At 39.4% G+C, this 18861-nt stretch overlaps 3 protein-coding genes across 7 annotated transcripts in view; 2 read left to right on the top strand and 1 right to left on the bottom strand.

Annotated features, from left to right (window-relative positions):
* Positions 1 to 556, bottom strand: part of TRIM23 (tripartite motif containing 23) — a 59729-nt gene extending 59173 nt beyond the window's left edge. The window contains exon 1 of one of the 2 annotated variants that reach the window (XM_027863408.1): positions 459 to 556. In XM_027863408.1, the coding sequence (XP_027719209.1) occupies positions 459 to 539 (81 nt within the window). In that variant the 5' untranslated portion in view covers positions 540 to 556. The remainder of the gene's footprint in view (positions 1 to 458) is intronic. The other variant, XM_027863409.1, reaches the window with a different exon arrangement.
* Positions 557 to 1253: 697 nt separating this feature from the next.
* Positions 1254 to 5800, top strand: LOC114044153 (shieldin complex subunit 3-like). The gene is made up of 2 exons (XM_027863468.1): positions 1254 to 1338; positions 4819 to 5800. Exon 2 carries the CDS (start codon positions 4980 to 4982, stop codon positions 5730 to 5732), a length of 753 nt encoding a protein of 250 aa, XP_027719269.1. The 5' UTR covers positions 1254 to 1338; positions 4819 to 4979; the 3' UTR covers positions 5733 to 5800.
* The window catches only part of TRAPPC13 (trafficking protein particle complex 13), a 37005-nt gene continuing 19398 nt past the window's right edge, over positions 1255 to 18861 (top strand). For all 4 annotated transcript variants that reach the window (XM_027863467.1, XM_027863466.1, XM_027863464.1 and 1 more), the window contains exons 1-4: positions 1255 to 1338; positions 10038 to 10106; positions 11131 to 11230; positions 15772 to 15856. In XM_027863467.1, the coding sequence (XP_027719268.1) occupies positions 1293 to 1338; positions 10038 to 10106; positions 11131 to 11230; positions 15772 to 15856 (300 nt within the window). In that variant the 5' untranslated portion in view covers positions 1255 to 1292. The remainder of the gene's footprint in view (positions 1339 to 10037; positions 10107 to 11130; positions 11231 to 15771; positions 15857 to 18861) is intronic.

Below are 18861 nucleotides of genomic sequence, written 5' to 3'. Positions count from 1 at the left end.
GCTTCCTATGTAATCTTATGTATTTTATTTTATGCACTAAAAAACATTATTCTGAGAATTGTCCATTGGCTCCCCCAGACTACCAAGGGCCCATGACACAGAAAAAGGTGGAAGAAGCCCCGGACTGGAGGGCGCAAGGCCCCCTGCGGCTCTCAGGTTCCCCGGCTCCCCAGGCGACAGGAGCGCAGGGAAGGCTCGGCGGCCCACGAGAGGCTCCTGCACCAAGAGCCTTCTCCGAAATAAGGTGTAAGAAAATTAACTGACGAGGCCCTGGTTAAGGGGGGGGGCTATTCACTGTCCAGCGCAGCCCAAGGACACGGGGGCGGGGGGCGGGGGGGGCAGGCCGGGGCCCCCCCGGGCCCCGGGGGCTGCGGGGAACGGCACCCGGAGCGGCCCGCCCCGCCGACCGGGAGGGGGGCAGGAGGATGACGACAGCAGGGGGTCCGACGGCGTCTCACCTTCACGGCGGCGGGGCCCCGGGCGCCGGCCTTGCCGCTCTCGATGCCGGCTCCGGGCTTGTTTACAACCAGGGCTGCCATCGCAGCAGCGCCGCTGCCGCAGCTAACGGAGGGGCGGGAAAAGATCCGCCTCCACTTACGCATCGGGCTGCACAGGCGCAGTGAGCCGGCCGCGAGAGGCGAGGGCGGCGAGCGGGGCGAGGAGCAGACCCGCCCAGGCCGCCGTGGCCGGGGGAACGACACACAGGGGCGTTGTGTCGGCGTGGCTGTGCGCGTGCGCACATGTGACACTAAAGGGCTTGAGCAAGGACCCTGAGGGCTCCCAGGCCTCAGGTCCCAGGATGCAGCGCGGCGACGAATAGACTACAAATTCCGGCATGCAGTTTGCTTCTTTAACGCTCAGGAATCCTGGCTTGCTGGCGGCCCTAGTGATAAGACTGGGGCGCGCTGTCACCGACCAGTTTAGAAACCGCTCTTAGCAAAATTATACGATTTAGTGATGGGGAGAAGAGTGTGGATGGAAGAAGCAGTTGGGTTTTTGTGTGGCTTTTCGGGGTGGTAGGGGACGACAACCAGAGATATCTTTGCGTACGTTCGATTAGAGGATGATTGTCGGCTTCGGTGGAACCAAACTGCGGAGCTCGCGGGGGGGGGAAGTGGGGGAGGAAAGAAAGGGTTGGAAGTGACGTTAGGTGTCGCCGATAGAAGACAAAGAGGTAGACACGTGATTCTCTTTCCCGGCGCCTTCTTGTTTTCTTCCGGGGGCGGGGGGCGGGGCGTTGTTGTTAAGCCTCGCCAGCCTCCGTTGCCGGTAGTTCTAAGGTTCCGGTGGAGATGGAGGTGAACCCACCCAAGCAGGAGCATTTACTGGCGCTAAAAGGTAAAAAAAAATGTTGCCGAGACATGACGCATCCTTTCCCTCCATCCTTTGGATCACTTTTGCCGCCATCGCGGCGAGCGAGGTCCCTAGGATGGCCTGGAGCTCGACTCCCCTGCTCCATCCAGTGGGTCAGGGGCCCGCCGCCCATTCTGGCCATTGGCAGGCCAGAGACCCCGGTGTCCGGCTGCCCCCGTCCGAGCCTAAGCACGGGAAGCCTTCGGTGGTTGGGAGACGCGGGTTCCCTTCTTCCTCGTTCTTTGGGCAGCTTTGGGAGAAACTTTCAATGTTCCTCAGTAAAATAACTTTAATAGCCCCGTGGTGTTATTGGAAGTCCCTCCTCTTAAGGGTAAAAGCGCACAGTTACAAAATAAATCCCGAATTTATTTCATACTCGTTAAATTTACTAGATTATAATACATCGTGCGTTAAATGTCACCGAAATGGGAGAACTTTAAGTATCTTAGGCTTATAATCCCTTCTCAAAACACACGTTTATTTATAAGCTAATTTTGTTAAGAATGAAACACCAGTAAATTTTAAGTTGTGTAGATAATTGTTATAGAGAGCTATGTGGAGATAGAAACTACCCCCATAAAATTAATATATACTCTTTGAGAATTGTTTTTCTCTTTGGAAGACCAAGAAGAAAGCATTTTAATCAGGATGGCCCTTATAGATCTGTTTTATCCATCTGCCATTACTACATATAAGTTGATGTTTAATATGTTATATTAATTTATTTTCAGCAGAGTATGCATTTTGTATTGTAGTGTGATCACTTTCATCGAGCCATACTTTCTTCTTGACATCATTTTTTGAGGTAGTGTAATTTTGATTACAATCCGTACAAAAACTGTGAAGCATTAATGTACAAATATTTCAATCCAGCCTGTTAAATTCCTCTGCATCAGTCGCTGGCTCTAACCATTCACAATCGTGGATCTAGAACTTGAAAGGACCTCAGAAACCATCTAGTCCAATCCCCTCTTTTAAGATAGACCTAGTTTTTGTATCTGTCAGGATTTAAGTAGGGAAACAATACCTTCAGAATTCATTCCCTTACCAGCCTTTTTGGTGAAAACTGCACTGCTGCTAAAGATTCCTTCCAAATTAACTTTTTATCAAACATGGCTAAATCTGTAGATAGAAGAAATCCGTTCTGTGATTTGTCTAATTCTTGCCTCAGAGACTTGGACAAATTTTGACAAATGGTACCTGAGCAGCTCAGGTAAAAGTTATGGAAGAGTACATTGCAATTTACTGATAGGTGAATTTTCTTTAACGAACTAAGTTAAATGTCATTTTAGTTTTCTTAATTGTATTTTATTAAAGATAATGTTGGAGTTATATTCTGATAGAATATATGCGTACATATAGTTTTTCTCTCTTCCCCTTCTTCCCCTCTCCCATTTTCCCCTCTCCATTCTTCCTCTCTCTTTTCCCCTGTCCCCACCAAAACAAGTCAAATACCAGGAAACCAAAGTTGCAGGTTTTAGGAGTACTCAAATTTTTGTCTCTGTGTCATGGAGCTGCAAATGTTCAAGAAAAAATGTAATCTTTCTCAATTTCTGAATATTTTATCCCACATTAAAATATATAATGATTTTTGCATTTCACAGTCACAGGTACTTGAAAGTTTTAGGGAGACAAATTCATGGGCTGTCAAAAATTGAATTGACACAAACAGATCCAAAGGATAATAATTTTACTAATGAAAATTCAATAACTGGTTCTTCTGCCCATATTAATAGTTGATTCAAATGAAGCCTTATTACCTGTTTAAGAAGTTGTCATATGTAGGATAGTTAGTAATACCCCAATACCTCTCTGTTAGATAGGTTACCATGAAGTTCTTCTAGCCCCATCCTTCTGTGTAGAATTGTGAATCTGGCTGTACCATGGTTCTACCAACCAGAACACCCTACATTGTAGGCTGTAGGAGCTGTATTTACAGATTTGACTTGCAGCTATTGGGTATTTCATGGCTCTAAAAAGAGAGAAACCTACATCCCTATTCCAGACTGGATATTTTGACAGCTATATTTCAATGTAATTGGTTTCCTTTGTAATCTTTCACATTTTATTTTTTGCTTTTAGAAATATTATTTTGAGAAGCAGTCCATAAGTTTCACCAACATGCCAATGGGGATATTGACACAAAATATGTTAAATCCCTGGTCTAGAGTAATTAGGCTGAACCAAGTTACCTGGTGAAAGTTCTATAATAAAACTATTAATGGGTGCTAACCTAGTTAAAATGCATTGTCCAAAGTGCTTATATCTTATAGATAGTGCTTAATGTTTGTTGCTGAGGATGGCATGAGGATGTCAAATATATTTGACAAAAATTATGAAAAAACTAATATTTGTTTAGAGGTAGCCAGGTGCCTAAACAGGAAGACCTGAGTTCAAATCCAGCCTCAGACACTTACTAGCTGTGTAACCCTGGGCAATTCACTAACTTCTATTTGCCTTAAACCATTGGAGCAGAAAATGGCAAACTGCTCTAGTATCTTTGCCAAGAAAACCCCATGGACAGTATGGGCCACAAAGAGCTGGACACAACTAAATAACATTTGTTTAAATCCATTTTTACATTTAAAGTATTAAAAAAAGTTCTTGCAAATAAAAATTACAGTCCATTTTTCTTTATATTGATGTGAATCTCTTAAGCTTTGTAAATGCTAACCATATTTTTCTTTAGATCTACATGAGATTAATATTTAGGAATCAAATTTCTTTTTATCTAAATTATAATTTTAAAACTACTGCATAAGAATATTTTACTGCGTACCTCTAAATGATTAATATTTAACACAATAAAAAGTACACAATTAGAATTTCATAGCATCATAAAGCTGTAGGACTTCATAGTTCATTTTTAAAATTTCCCCCTCATTTTCTCAATGAGAAAAATGAGATAGAGATTGAATAACTTGTTCAAGACTACACAGCTAAGGGGCAGCTAGGTGGAACAGTGAATAGAGCACTGGCCCTGGAGTCAGGAAGACCTGAGTTCAAATCCAACCTCAGACAGTTGACACTTAATAGCTGTGTGACTGTGGGCAGGTCACTTAACCCCAATTACCTCACCAAAAAAAACACAACAACAAAACCAGACCACAGCTAATCCAGAGGAAGGCTCTGATTAAAATCCCAGGAATTCTAATTCTTATATCAGTTTTCCACAGCAATGGAATTTGGATGTAACAGAGTCCTATTTGAATTGTTGCTTTTTAAAATATATTTGCTTTAGTTCCAGATAAACATAAAACTAAATTTCTAAAACTTTTTTTTATTTAAAGTTTTATGTCATTTAAAAAAAAAGTTTTCTCACCTTTTTAAAGCTTATAATTACCAGTAGCTGCTCTAGCAAAATAGAAAAGTACACAAGTTCATTTTTATCCTACCTATTTATGTATGACCTATTTTAGTAGAGATACCCCGTGTATCTTATTCTTTGTAATACTTCTACTTTAGGTCCTGTTTCTTCCTTCTCATCAGTGCAGAATGTGGAAAGAAAGACAAGAAAGTTTTATAACTATGAATTTAAGTTCTAGCGCTGGGCATCTTGACCAAGAAATGTTGTGTCCCCATTATTAGTATCTGGACTTGTACAGAGTTATCTGGCCTTGTACAGAATGAGTACAGAGGTAGTATTATACTATCGACCATGTGAAAGTGACCCTACACGATTATACAAAGTTGCAGAAGAAGCTATTAATGAATTTCCTTCTCGTCCACTATTGAGATTTATACCTTGGTTTCCAAATGATGTAATTAAACTTCCCCTCAAACCTAAAAGACTACCGCCGATTATTTCTGGTGAGGCAGCTAAAGAAGCGGACCAGCACTTTACCATTTCAGAACATCACAGGAAAGCTCAGAATTATGATTGTACAGTGGGCCTTCCGGAGTTTCAACCAAATTTGGAAAAGAGGAAGTGTTTAATCCGAGCACAAACATTGGATGAACAGATTAGTTGTGGAAATCCCAATGAACAAACCAAAAAAGCAAAACGGCATTTGAAAAGGTCTTGGAGTGTTTCAGTTTCCAGAAATTTTACAGAAAAGGTTTTGCCTTTATCTAAAGAATTACAACAGAGTTTAGAAAAATTAAAGCTCCATTCATTATATAGAGCAAGATGGACAATAGAACATTCTGTTTTTAACAACCAAACTCTGGAAGATATTTGGATAAAACTGAATCGACTTATCAGGCATAATGAACTTCCATTTTGTAATGCTACAATCCAGAGACATGTGAGCCAAATATGGGTATTCTGTGACATTTTGCACTGTGAATATGTATGTAGTCTCCTTAAAGGAAGATTAAGTCTTAAGGGGAAAATGAATTTATTTGTACATAAATATGGAGTGATTTTTAGTATGTAATAGAAATGAATTTTTTTTTTGCAGAGAATTAAATTTGTGTTCTCTGTGAGGAATGCACTGAAATATAGGTGATAAATAAATCTTGCAATTAATTTTTAACTTTAGCGCAAAGTGTTTTCTTTTAAATTGTGGTTCTTCTCCATTGTGACTTGTAAATGTCAGTACATTGTGTGGGAAATAATTTCATCATTTACCTAGGTAAAAGTACAATTTTTTTTAAAAAAAGTAAAGTCTCACTTATCAGTGAAGTCAAGAACTCTGGGCTCCAGTGAATAATTGACAGATAAGGATTCTAAGGCATTTTCCCTTTATTTCTGTTTTGAAATCCTCCGGGGCCGAATTTATCATTCCAGGATCCCTGAATGTCAAAACTAAATTCAGAAAGAAAATATTCTTCGTTGTGACTCATTACTTTTCAGATTATTAGACTTAAGTATATATCCCAGGCAGCATGGAATGGTGAATAAAGAACTAGACTTGAAGCCAGGAAAATGTGTATTCAAAGTCCTTCCCTCTTCTCAGCTTGCCTATTGCTCTAGAAGGTACCTCTATCTTCCCAGTCACCTGGGCTTGAAGCCTGTGTTATATTCAACTCCTCACTTTGACTTAACTCACGTGTCCAATCCACTGTCACATTTATTTGAGCATTTATTGTGAGCATTTATTTGCTCACAGAATCTCTGCTACATATCCCCATCTCTCCGCTCAAACAGCCACCATTTAGTGAAAACCCTAATCATCTCTCACTTGGATCTCTGCCCTGCCTCAAATCTTTTTCCCACTTGAATGCATCTTCCACTCAACTACCAGGATCGTTTTTCCTAAAGTTTACCTGACTGTGTCAGTCCTCAGTTCAGTAAGCCCCACTGGCTTTCTGTTGCCTCAAAGATCAAATATAAAGTACTCCGTTGTTTAAGATTCTTCATAATCTGCCCCCTTCCCACCTTTAGGCTTAACTTTTCACATTTGACAGTACAGCAACATCGGCCTACTTGGTTGTTCCTCACATGATACACTCCATCTCCTGTGTCTGCTGAAGTGAACTATGAAGTAGATTGTGTTTCTAATGTATGTGTCCAGTAGTGATGTACTTTTCTGTGTCCTTGAATTGATTTTTACTAAATTTATTCAGCAACAACCTTGTCAAGTTCCTACTCGGCAAATCACTGTGTTAAGTACTGGGGAAATGGAGAGATTTTAAGATATGGACTCAACTCATTGAAATAAAACCCCAGTTCACTGAAGTGGTTAGACAATGAGGCATTCTGATTAATCAAAATTTAATCATTTATACCTGTCATTACACAAATGGTAAATATGATCTTAATATCCTATAATCCACAAAATGTTTTTTTCTGATGAGACATCTTTTAAGCTACTAAATTAGATAACATCCCGTATACCCCCCCTTTCAAAGAAGTTAGTTTGAAAATAAAGAAAAGGTACAATTGTCAACTCTATATTACCTCAAAAAGATAGGTTTTGGTTTTTATCACTTTTATATGAGAAATTCTGTTTTCAAATTGATGATCTTCTTTCTCATTAAACAGCAGAATCAGGTGTTTAGAAAGAAATTCAAATCTGTGCCTTGCAGGACTTTTATAAACAATATGAGAAGCATCATGGTGAAAGAATGCTAGATTTTAAGTCAGGGAACTGAAGTTCAAATCTTGGCTCAGCTATTTATTGCCTGTGTGACTTTAGGCGTATTTAACCTCTCTGGCCTTGGTTTTCTTAACTGTAAACTGAGAGACTTAGACTAGATGACCTTTAAGACCCCTATCTGCTCTTAATCTGATACTATGATTCTATTATCCTATTCACTGTCATAGTTTGAGTCTACAGGCAAATGAGTAGATGTAAATTCTTGCGTAATATTTTTATAGAGAAGATGATTTTTTTCCTGCAGCTTGTTTTTTTATTTTTTATTTCATTAACTATTTCCCAATTCCGTGTAAAAAATTTAACATTTAATTTTTTAAATTTTGAATTCCAAATTCTCTCCCACCTGTCTCTTTCCCACCCCTTGAGAAGGCAAGCAACATGATATGTGAAGTCATGCAAAACATATTTCCATATTAGCCATGTTGCAAAAAGAAACACATGAATACACACAGAAAAATAAAGTTTAAAAGTTATGCTTCAATCCCTGCGGCTTGTTTTTATTATTTGAGGGGAGGGGAGGAACTAAGTGACACCCTCCCTTTACCCCAAATCAAAGTAATTGGATTATGCCTCTGGCTTTGAAAGATCCCAACCTGAAATTCACCACATACAAGTATGTGCTGTTAGCAGTTACTCAGGGCAGTAGGTGGTGGTGGTGGTAGTAAATAAAGGTGACTAGTACTTTATATAAGCCTATTCATCTGGTAAATCCCACTACAATTTCCAGAAAAAAGCTTTCAAGGATACACTTGATACTGATTTTTACCTAATTCATATTCAAATACAGGTAGATAGTTGGGGAGCACACAATATGATTTGCAAAAGCAGTATTGTTATCGTGCCAACCCAGTACTCTATGGAACTTGTCTATGTTTAATCTTATTGACCCCACTGTTAGCAGACTAGGACATATATAATCACAAAGTTACTGCCCTTTAGTAACCTACAGTATAAAATGACTGAAGAACTTAATAGTATTCTTATGGCAATATATCAATACTAGAGAAAAAACAAATTTAAGATTTTTAACATTTCTGATTTTTCTGAAGATTTTTTCTAAGCTTTTTAATCTGGCTTTTTGAAGTGGCCATCCAGTGGCGATGTGTCTTTTTCTCCTCCTTTGATATAGACAGATTTCCCTGCATTATTTAGGATTTGAGGGAGATCTTTTAAAAGCCAAGGGGGAGGAACAGCTCAGAGGGGCAATAGATACAGCTCCAGCCTTGGAGTCAGGAAGATCTGAGTTCAAATGTGGCCTCAGAACTTGACACTTACTAGCTGTGTGACCCTGGGCAAGTCACTTAATCCCAGTTGCCAAACCAAAAAAGTAAAAAAAAAAAAAAAAGTTAAGGGAGACTACTTCAGGCATAAGGGAATATGTGAGTAAATAGATTCCTAATACAGTGTGATCTATTTTTAGGGAATAGGACTAAGAACTGCTTTTTACTAAACATTTTAGTCAAGTTTTAAGAATAATAGCTGTCATTTATGGGCTTTAAGGTTTATAAAATACTTTATCTTTACACAATAGCTTCCTAAAATGACCCCATTTTTCTGATGAGGAAACTGAGGTTCTAGGAGGGCATTCTGAGTTGGGCATTCTTTCTACTATAATATTCTGCCTTCAGCATATTATTGTTCTGCCATAAGGATATGGACAGATCCACAAATGGCATCACAAAATCCCTCACTTAGAGGAGTACCTAAGAGGTTATTTAGTCTAACCTGTCTCTGAAGAGGAGTTGTCTCTTCAACATCCCTGACTCCTGTATGCATACCTCTATAGATGGGGACCTTATTCCTTATTGAGGCAACTCATTGTGCTTTTGGACAGTTCTAATCGTTAGGTATTTTTTTCCTTAAACTGAGCTTAAATCAGCCTCTTTATCTTCAATTTACTGTTCCTACCTCTGTCTTACGGGACCAAGAAGAGAATGTATTCCACATGTCCTTCAAATTCTCGAAAATAAATCTTAATATCTTCTTTTATCCAAGGTAAATACTTCTATTTCCTTCAAACTGTCCTCAAGTGGGATAGTTTTCTAGCCTCTTGCCATGCTGGCCTCCTCCCTCCAGACATTCTCCAGTGTGTCAATTTCTTACCTAAAATGGTATCAACCAGAATTGAACATAGGACCGTAGATGTGGTCTGTACAGCAGAACCATCATTGTCATATCCATGGTTTTGTATGCTATACTTCTATTAACTCTTAAGATTGTGTTCAACTTTTTGAGTGCCTTAGTACAGTGTTGCCTCACTCTACTTGCATCCCATTCATAAATATTTTTCACAAATATTGTCATCTAACCACACCTCCCCTTAATTTACACAGTTAATTTTTTTCAAAGTTTAAGTAACTTACATTTATTGTATATATGTATATGGATATAAAATCTTTTAATTTCATCTTAATAGATCCAGTCCATTATTCTACTCTGCTGAAATATCTTTGGCTTGTTACTTTCATCCAAGAGTTTGCCATTCATTAAGAAGTTTTCACTAGATTAGGTCTGAGGTTAAACGTCAATCACATTACTTGGAAATATTAACCCAAGTTGTTAATGACATTGTCAATTTTTCTTTTTTCTCTTTCTTTTGCTTTTTCTTTTCTTTTTTTTTTTGGCTTTCTAAATTTACAGTGATGAGATTGACCAAGCCTACTTTATTCACCAATATTCCAGTAACATGTGAAGATAGAGACTTACCAGGTATGCCACAGGATATTTATGCATGTTACTATGGTTTTTGTGCTTGAATCCTCGCTGAAATATTACAAACCCAGATTCTGTGTTAATTGCCTAGATACCTCAGCTGCTGCCTCATCATCAACAGTTCCTAATGCTGACCTGGTAGTGACTTGAATTTTAGTTTAAGTGTATATGTATGCACATTTTGTAATGGTTAAATAATAAGACTCTTTCTCCTCAAGTATTCCAAATTAAAGGCTTTTCAGAAATGTAGACTACAGCTTTCCTTTTTGGGGGGGGGCGGGACACTATTAGGTTTACTATACGATATCATAAATATATAATGTGCATTAGAAATGCCTTAATTTAGAAAAATATCTAGCCTCCAAGTACAGAGCTTAAAAAAAGTGTATATTGATGGTATCAAAGATTAGACATTAGAATGTTGTAAATATAGATTGCAGGAGGAAATTATCATTTAATTTCCTCTAATCCTATAATAATCTTTGCTTCCAGTCCATTTTGACAAATTCAGGACAATTAGTACAGAATACATTTGTAACCAAACTTGTTTTTTAAATGCCAGCTTTCTAAAAGTCTGTAGTTGTATATGAATGTTAGTACCAAAACAGGGAATGGACTGATAGATATCATGCTCATAAATAGTGCTCAGGATAGTGGTAGCATATTAACATGAATCTTAAATCTGTATGTGATTATATCATATTTTCAGCAGAAAAGTGTCATATTTTTCAGTTTGAATAATAGCATATCACAAGTGAATCCTTTAGATATGAGCTAGGCTAAACCCCTTATTTTGTAGATAAGGAAATCGAGGCCTAAAATGTACATGACTTATCTGTTGTCACATATGGAGAGCAATTTCTCTTATACAGTATTCAAGTCTCTCTCTTATGAGTGAAGTTTAAAGGTATGAAAAACACATTTATAAATTTCCTATCAGAGATAACTGTGCCTTAGTCACATCTTTGAATTAAATTTGTACATACAGCAGGTGTTAGAAATGTGTTTTATATTGCTGCAGGAGATCTCTTTAATCAGCTCATGAAAGATGATCCTTCTACTGTAAATGGTGCAGAAACTTTGATGCTTGGAGAAATGTTGACCTTGCCTCAGAACTTTGGGTAAGAATTAAATTTTCAGATAAAGTATATAGAAATCCCTGGTTTGTGAGCTTTGCCAACTGTTCTAATATTCTTGCTTCCCTGCCCTAATAAGTACTACTAATGTAGCATCTTTTAGGACTGAATTGTTTGTCAACAGATTTCTACCCCAAAGAGTCACTGGTATGCATTCAACAGTACCAACCTGTAATTTAGGACCCAGGATAGTTAACCACATGAAAACTCTACTCTTCAGGCCCTGTGGCACTGTGAAAGCTAAAAGCAATTATTATTAAGCTAGTTAAACATGGTTTTGGTCCGAAAGGAACTCATATTCATAGGCAGGATTTATACATTAAAATAAATAAATAGCATTATAATGTAGTGTGTAGCATATACCAAAGAAAGGATAGAGACAAGTGCTATGGGAAGGTCAGAACACATTAAAAAATCCTTTTGGTCTGGGAAATATTTTGTAACATTAGTTTATATTTATAGAATGTGATGCTGAGATAGTACTTCTGGATATATGGAAATATAATTTTTTTTAAAATTTGTCACTTCATTTGTTTTAGATAGTACTTGCCCTGAGATAGAGTACAATCCCTCTATAATTTAGTAAATAGTCTTCTTGAATAACCATGACCTCCAAAATCCATCTCTTTATGGGCTGGGCCACCCTTAGCTAGACTGGCCCTGAGACTATATCAGAGCTTTTCCTACTTCGTAGAACCTGGTAAAGATTTATTGTGCTCAAAGAGCCTTCCAGAATCCAGAGTCATCACCACATCATCACTGATTGCCTTTTGAACATCACAAACTAGATACCACATAGGCATCTTGAACTCAGCATGTCCAAAACAGCTTATTATCTTTTCCTGAAAACTTTCCCTTCTTCCTAACTTTCCTGTTAGTGTCAAAGTCATCATCACTCACCAGGGCTGACTACCTCAGGGTCATCTTCATCTCTTCACTCACATTCATCCCACATATTTTGTCAAATCTGGTCATATCTACCTGTAGGTAGATATCTATCTCTCTCCTATACAGTCCCTTCTCTCCACTTAGACAGCTATCACTGCAGACCAGGCCCTCGTCATATCACATCATGTCTCATCTAGACTATTTCAGTAGCCTTCTACTTGTTTTCAAACCTGCCTAATTCCCTTAATTCCTCCCTTCTCAATTCCATCCTCCACTCAGCTGCTAAAATGATTCTCCTGAAGTGCGGGTCTGACCATATCACCGCCTTCTCAATAAACTCCAATGACTTCCTTTTGCTTCTAGGATCAAATGTAAAGTCCAGTGTTTAGTTTTTAAAGTCCTCTACAGTATAGTTAGCTCTTTTCTACCTTTCTAGTCTTCAGCAACAAGTTGTGTCAACTAGCATTTATTAAGCACCTACTGTCTGCCAGGCGCTGCGCTAAGCACTGAGGATACAAAGAAAGGAGTGGCCCCTGCTCTAAAGGAGCTCACATTCTGGAAGTAGAGGCAGCATGCACAAAACTATATAAAAATGGAGATAATCTCAGGGAAAACACCAACATTAAGGAGGACTAAGAAAGGCTTCCTTGCAGAGGGTGGGATTTTTACAAAGGCTTGAAGCCAGGAAGCAGAAAGGAGGAGGCATGGGGACAGCCAGTGAAAATGCCTAGAGTCAGGATCTCCGATGTCATATGCAAAGAACAGCAAAGAGGCCCTATCTCTGGACTGCATGGGAAAGGGTGGGGGGGCGGGATGGGGAAACAGTAAGGTAGGAAGAGGACAGGATTTGAAGGACTTTAAGAGCTAAACAGAGGGTGTTATTTTTGATCATGAAGATAATAGTTGCTAGAGCAGACTGACGAGGGAGGTGACATGGTTAGACTTGGGCTTTAGGAAGATCAGTTTGCTACCACGTAGATGGACTGGAGTGGGGAGGGACTTACAGGAAGGAGACTAGCCAGAAGTCTCTCTCAGTAGTGCAGGTAGGAAGTAATGAAGGCGTATACCAGAGTAGTGGCCATCAGAGGAGAGAAGTGGGAGACGTATAGGAGACGTGTTGTGAAGGTAAGATTTGGCAACAGATTGGGGGGTGAGAGAGTGTGAGGAATTGAAAATAAAACCAAGGTTGTAAAGCTGGCTGACTGAGGATGGTGGTACCCGTGTCAGCAAGTAGTAGGGAAGTTGGGAAGAGGGGAGGGCTCCAACAGAAAGATGATGACTTGAGTTTTGGACATGTTTACTTTAAGGTCTCTATGATACTGTCCAATAGGCAGTTGGAGATTTGTGGTCAAGAAAGAAGTTAGAGCTTGGCGAAGGGATCTGAGAATCATCAGCATGGAGATGATCATTGAATCCATGGGAGCTGATGAGGTCGCCAAACTGAAGTAGTCTGGAGGGAGAAGACAGAGCCTTGGCAGATCCCCACAGTTAATGGGTGTGACCTCCAGCAAAGCAGACTGAGGAGGAGCAGTTAAGCAGGCAGGAGGAAAGCCAGGAGAGAGTAATCATGAAAACCTAGAGTGAGGAGAGCATGAAGGAAAAAAGGTCGATTGACTGTCAAAGGCTGCAGAGAGGTCAGGAAGGCTGAAGATTGAGAAAAGACCTTTATATTTGTCATTTAACTTGGGAGAAGAAGAGTAGTGGGGCCAGCTCAAACCAAGTGGACTATTTCATTTCAGTAATCAGAGCTTAATTTATTGTTTTGTTGATTGTCTAGGCTTAAGAAAGTGATGGAGAAAATGTTAATATAGATTAAACTTAAAAGTAAGTGTGTCATGGCTTGTTTTTCCCCCTGGAGAGCTGGTTGTTAGATAATTTACTAGCTAGCTGGAATGGATGGCCTAAGTGAGAGCTTTCTGAGGATAGGAGAGACGTGGGCATGATTGTAGGCAATAGGGAAAAAGCCAGTAGACAAAGAGAGACTGAAGAGAAATGAGACACTTGGGTTGATAGAGGGGGTGATCTGCTGGAGAAAATGAAATGGAATGGGATCAAAGCAGGGAGAAGGGCCCCTCCTTACGTGAGACAGGGGTAAAGGAGGAGATCAAGGCTGAAGACACCTAAGTGATGTGAAATGAAGAGAGTGGATGAAAAGCTCTTAGCAAATGGCCTCAATTTTTTTCAGTGAAATATGAGGCAGGGTTCTCATTTGAGAGGATGAGGGGAAGGGGGAGCATTGGGAGCTTTGAGGAGGGATGAAAAGGTTTGGAAAGTCTGTGTTGAGTGGTTTAGGGAGATGTAGAAGGATTACATCACAGCAGGGAGGGCCCAGTTGAGATTATGCGACATAAATTTGTGGATCCAGTCAGCATAGTTTCGTGACTTTCCTCGACTTTGTTTAGCAACACTTAAGTAGGAATGAAGGCAGAAGTGGCTAGAGTAATCCAAGGCTGAAGCCTGGGAAGACAAGCTCTTTGATAAGATGAGGGGGTAAAGAACTTGAGAGAAGAAGACAGTGTAGAGTTGAACTGGTTCACTCAGAGGTCAAGATGGGGAAGGGAAGAGAGGGTAGCCAGCACCGAGAAGATGGCCTGGGAAAGAACTGAAGGCATGAAGGTCCTGGTGAGCACAAAGAACAGGATTTGAGGTTGCAGAGGCAAAGGGAGAGGAGAATTTCAGAGTTCATGAACAGGGACTTGGACTTTATCTCTCTCTACATACTCTGTGATTCAACCACACTGGCCTGCTTCATGTTCCTTACGGAAGACACAATCTCCCACCTCTGCGATATTTGCATTGACTGAGTCCTGTGTTTGGAATGTTCCCCTTCTTCATCTCCAAATCCTGTCTTCCCTGGCTTCCTTCAAGACTCAGCTTATATCCCACCCACCTTTTTGAAGGAAGCCTTTATAGGTCTCTCATGCTGCTAGTTCTTTCCCTCTGAGACTGGCTTCCATTTACACTGTAGATATCTTGTATGTTCATAATTATTTACGTGTTGTCTCTACCATTAAAATGTAAGCTTCTGGGGAGCGGGAACCGGGTTTTTGTCCCCAGCACTTAGCACTGTGCCTGGCACATGGTAAGTGCTTGATAGATGCTTACTGATTGTATGATGACATAGTTTAAACGATGATGAAGTCTCAGGATAAGATTATCAGTGGAAGATCTGGATTTATATTCAAGCAAAAAAAAAAAGATTATAAAGAACAAAGCCAGTTTTATTTTTACTGGACAAAAATTTACTCACAAATTAAGTAAAGAAAAGTAAAAATGCATATAATGCCCCAAAGATCAGTAGTTTAGTGGAGGCATAAAATCATTTCAAAAACAGAAAACTAAAATTTCTCTGACCCTTGCAGACATAAGTCACAGGACAGCTGGCAGGGATCTGATTTCAGTTACTACCACTGTGGCTAGGAATAAGAGTAATTTTGTATATCAGCAAAGGGCCAAACTATGTAATATTTCATAGATTAACTCAATATTTTAAATGGCACCGGGACATAAATGAGTGCAGGAGCAGTGTTGTTTGTGGCCAGCATCCCTCAGTGAAGGTTTCACAACTCCTCATCGTGATGTACTTATAGATTGACTGAAGCAGATTGCTTCCTAAATGATGATTTTCCTTTGGACAGAAACATATTTTTGGGAGAAACCTTTTCCAGTTATATCAGTGTTCACAATGACAGCAACCAGATTGTAAAGGACATATTGGTAAAGGTAAGTAACATTTTTATTCTGAATGTTTTGGAGTAAAAGTATATTTTTCCTGTCTTTTCACCTGTTTCCTTTGTATATTATAAGAATGCTTTACAAATCTCAATATGACACCAGTCCTAAAAAAAATGTCAGAAATTGATTCGTAGAGGAAGCTTCTAGAGGACACTGTGCCACAGTAGAAGATTTGCTGAATTGGGGATTGGGAGACCTGGGTTTGAGCCCCAACTCTGCCTCTAACTAGCTAGGTGACCCTAGCAAGTAGCTTAATCTCTCTGGCCTCAATTTTTTCTCTGAAAAGTGAGGGGGTTGGACGAGATGATGTGTAAGATTTCTGGGAATTTAGGTATTTGGAAGTAGGACTTAAACTGGACTTTAAAGAAAGGATTGGGCTTGGGTATATAGATGAGAGGAAAGAGGACGTTCCAGAAAAGTAGGAGGAAAGCTACAGCAATCCCTTTGATGTCTTGAGTTCTCCCGCCCCTCCCTGGGTCTCTTTCCTGTTCTTTTGACTGAGGATTGAGCCTCAGAAAGTTGTATCTCATACAGGAATTATCTGTAATCCATCTTTCATTCCAGATCTCCAGCCCACCACAAGCCATTCCTGAATCCTTCTTTTTAGAATAAAAACACCAACCAAAGAACCTCATCTTCCTACATGCACAGAAGGAAAATAAAGATGGTTGTAGAAAATTAGAGGTAGAGGCAACCATAGAGATCAAATAGCCCAATTCCTTCATTTTACGGATGAAGACACTGAGGCCTAGAAAGAATCCTCATTGTGACTCATCCAAGGTCACACAGCTAGCAGAGCTAGGTCTCAACCTAAGTCTGCCGATGTCCACTCTAATGTTCATTCTACAATTTGTAGGTATCCTACACCAGATATGACATGCCTTCTATAGGTTAGCATCTGCTGCCCCAACCTAAGAGCAGGACACAAAATTTAACCAATTTAGTTGCCAGATACTATGCTAAACACCAAAGATACAAATACAGTGAACGAAACAATCCTTAATGGCAAGTACTTGCTGCCAAGTACCTCGGTAGAAGGTTAGGGATAGGGTATAGTTTTTGTAATGATCTATTCACATTTAAGGCACCCAGAGTTCTGAAATAACCCGTGGTATATTAACAATGGACTGGTATAAATACTTAGCACTGGGTAGGGCTCTAAGGAGCGTGCTCTGCACCATGATCTGTGTAGGCAGTGCTTCTAACCATATCTCAGTAGCCCTTAGAAATATTAGATGCAAAGGGTTTATGGCTACAATTGGAGGAGAGGGAAGTGAGCAGGCTGCCACCGAAGCAGTTATGGGGTATAGCATATTGGAGAATCTAGGAAAGAACAGCTTGGGTATGACTGAGTTTGAAATTTGTTAAGTTGAAACTTTTCTTTTCCCCCAAGATAACTTCTTCTTAACAGAAATCAGAAAGTCACAAAGGAGAATCAGTTTGTGTGTTTGGGAGAGGGAAGGAGGGAGAAAGGTCATAGATGATAAATTCCTTTTAGTAAGAAGAAGTGGTCATTACCTTGAAAAATCAAGAAGGAGATCCTTTGGACATGCTTGTTGGTATAAGACCTGGAGGCAAAACAGGAGGAACCTTTAAAATTCTAGGAAAGGATCTTTTGCCTTGCCTGTCCCTTCTTTAATTTGCTAACAAAGTGAGAGGAAGAAGAGGGGCAAGGCAGATGGTTGGTTAGGTTGGTTTATAGGTTAATGATAGATCAACTGGAAAAGAGAGAGAGACAAAGAGAGATGCTTGTTTTCATCGTGGATACCATTTAATAAAATTTTCCCAATTCATATATACAATGAAAATTAATATTCATTATGATGCCTTTAAGGCCCTGAAAGATCATGAAGTGGCTTCAGAATCCTCATAGAAAGACTAAATGATGTTCATAATGTTATGATGTTAATTGTATTTTAATTATTTTAAAATTAATAAATTATATACATATAAAAAATATTAGATGCAAGACAAGCCATTTGTTTTCTTGAGGTGCACAGATATGACAACACCTTAAGAGACAGGATATATCAGGACTTCACCCTATAGGCACTGGAGAACCGAAAGCTACTGGCAAAGAGGGTAATGTGTCCAAAGTAATGTTTTAAGAAAAGTCATTTTGTCAAGCAGTTTTGTTTGGAGACTGAAGGGGCCAGCAAGGAAATAATTGTACTATTTCAGGAGTGAGGTAATAGACTCCCAGACCTAAAATATATTCTTTAAAAGTGGTTTAATATCTACCATCTCATAGTACAGAAAAAATAAAGATATCCAACCAAATGTATACAAGTATGAGAGTTTCATAAACCCTTAGAAAATGATAACTGGGTACAACTAGGTGGCGCAGTGGATAAGCTCTAAGCCTTGGAGTCAGGAGTTCAAATCCAGCCTCAGACTTACTAGCTGTGTGACCCTGGGCAAGTCACTTAACCCTGACTGCCTCACCAAAAAGGCAAAAAAAAAAGAAAGAAAATAACTGGGGGGAGGATTGATTATTTAACTTGAAAAGTTGGTTGGATTTGAATCCACATCTTATATCATCTACCGTGGTAAATTCCAGCTGGATAAAAGAATTGGGGGCAGTTAGGTGGTGCAGTGGATAGAGCACCGGCTCTGAAATCATGAGTACCTGACTTCAAATCCGTCCTCAGACCAAACACTTGACACTTACTAGGTGTGTGACCCTGGGCAAGTCACTTAACTCCAATTGCCTTAAAAAAAAAAGAATTAAACCTTTAAAAACTATGGAAAATATGGAAGAAAATGGAATAAAGTGTCTCATTTGTGGAGGACAAATGAACTTCTTTGAATTTAATACTTGAAGGAAATTAGTAGGGGCAAGATAGATTGCTTGCTATTATTTGCACCAAATATAACAGTAAAAACTGGACAATTAAAATATATACAAATCTGTTTTAAAAAAGTCACAATGATAACTTACATTTCATAGTTGATAAGGCAATCTAGCATTATTCTGTAAAAATTATCCCTTA

The sequence above is a fragment of the Vombatus ursinus genome, unplaced genomic scaffold (genome assembly GCF_900497805.2).
Source record: "Vombatus ursinus unplaced genomic scaffold, bare-nosed wombat genome assembly UNPS02014772.1, whole genome shotgun sequence".
Classification (NCBI taxonomy): Eukaryota; Metazoa; Chordata; class Mammalia; order Diprotodontia; family Vombatidae; genus Vombatus; species Vombatus ursinus.
Note: the sequence above shows the minus strand (reverse complement) of the source record. Positions and strands in the feature narration are given on the sequence as shown.

Excerpts from the sequence above, each read along its gene's own strand:
- LOC114044153 (XM_027863468.1), top strand. The coding sequence starts at position 4,980 with ATGAGTACAGAGGTAGTATTATACTATCGACCATGTGAAAGTGACCCT.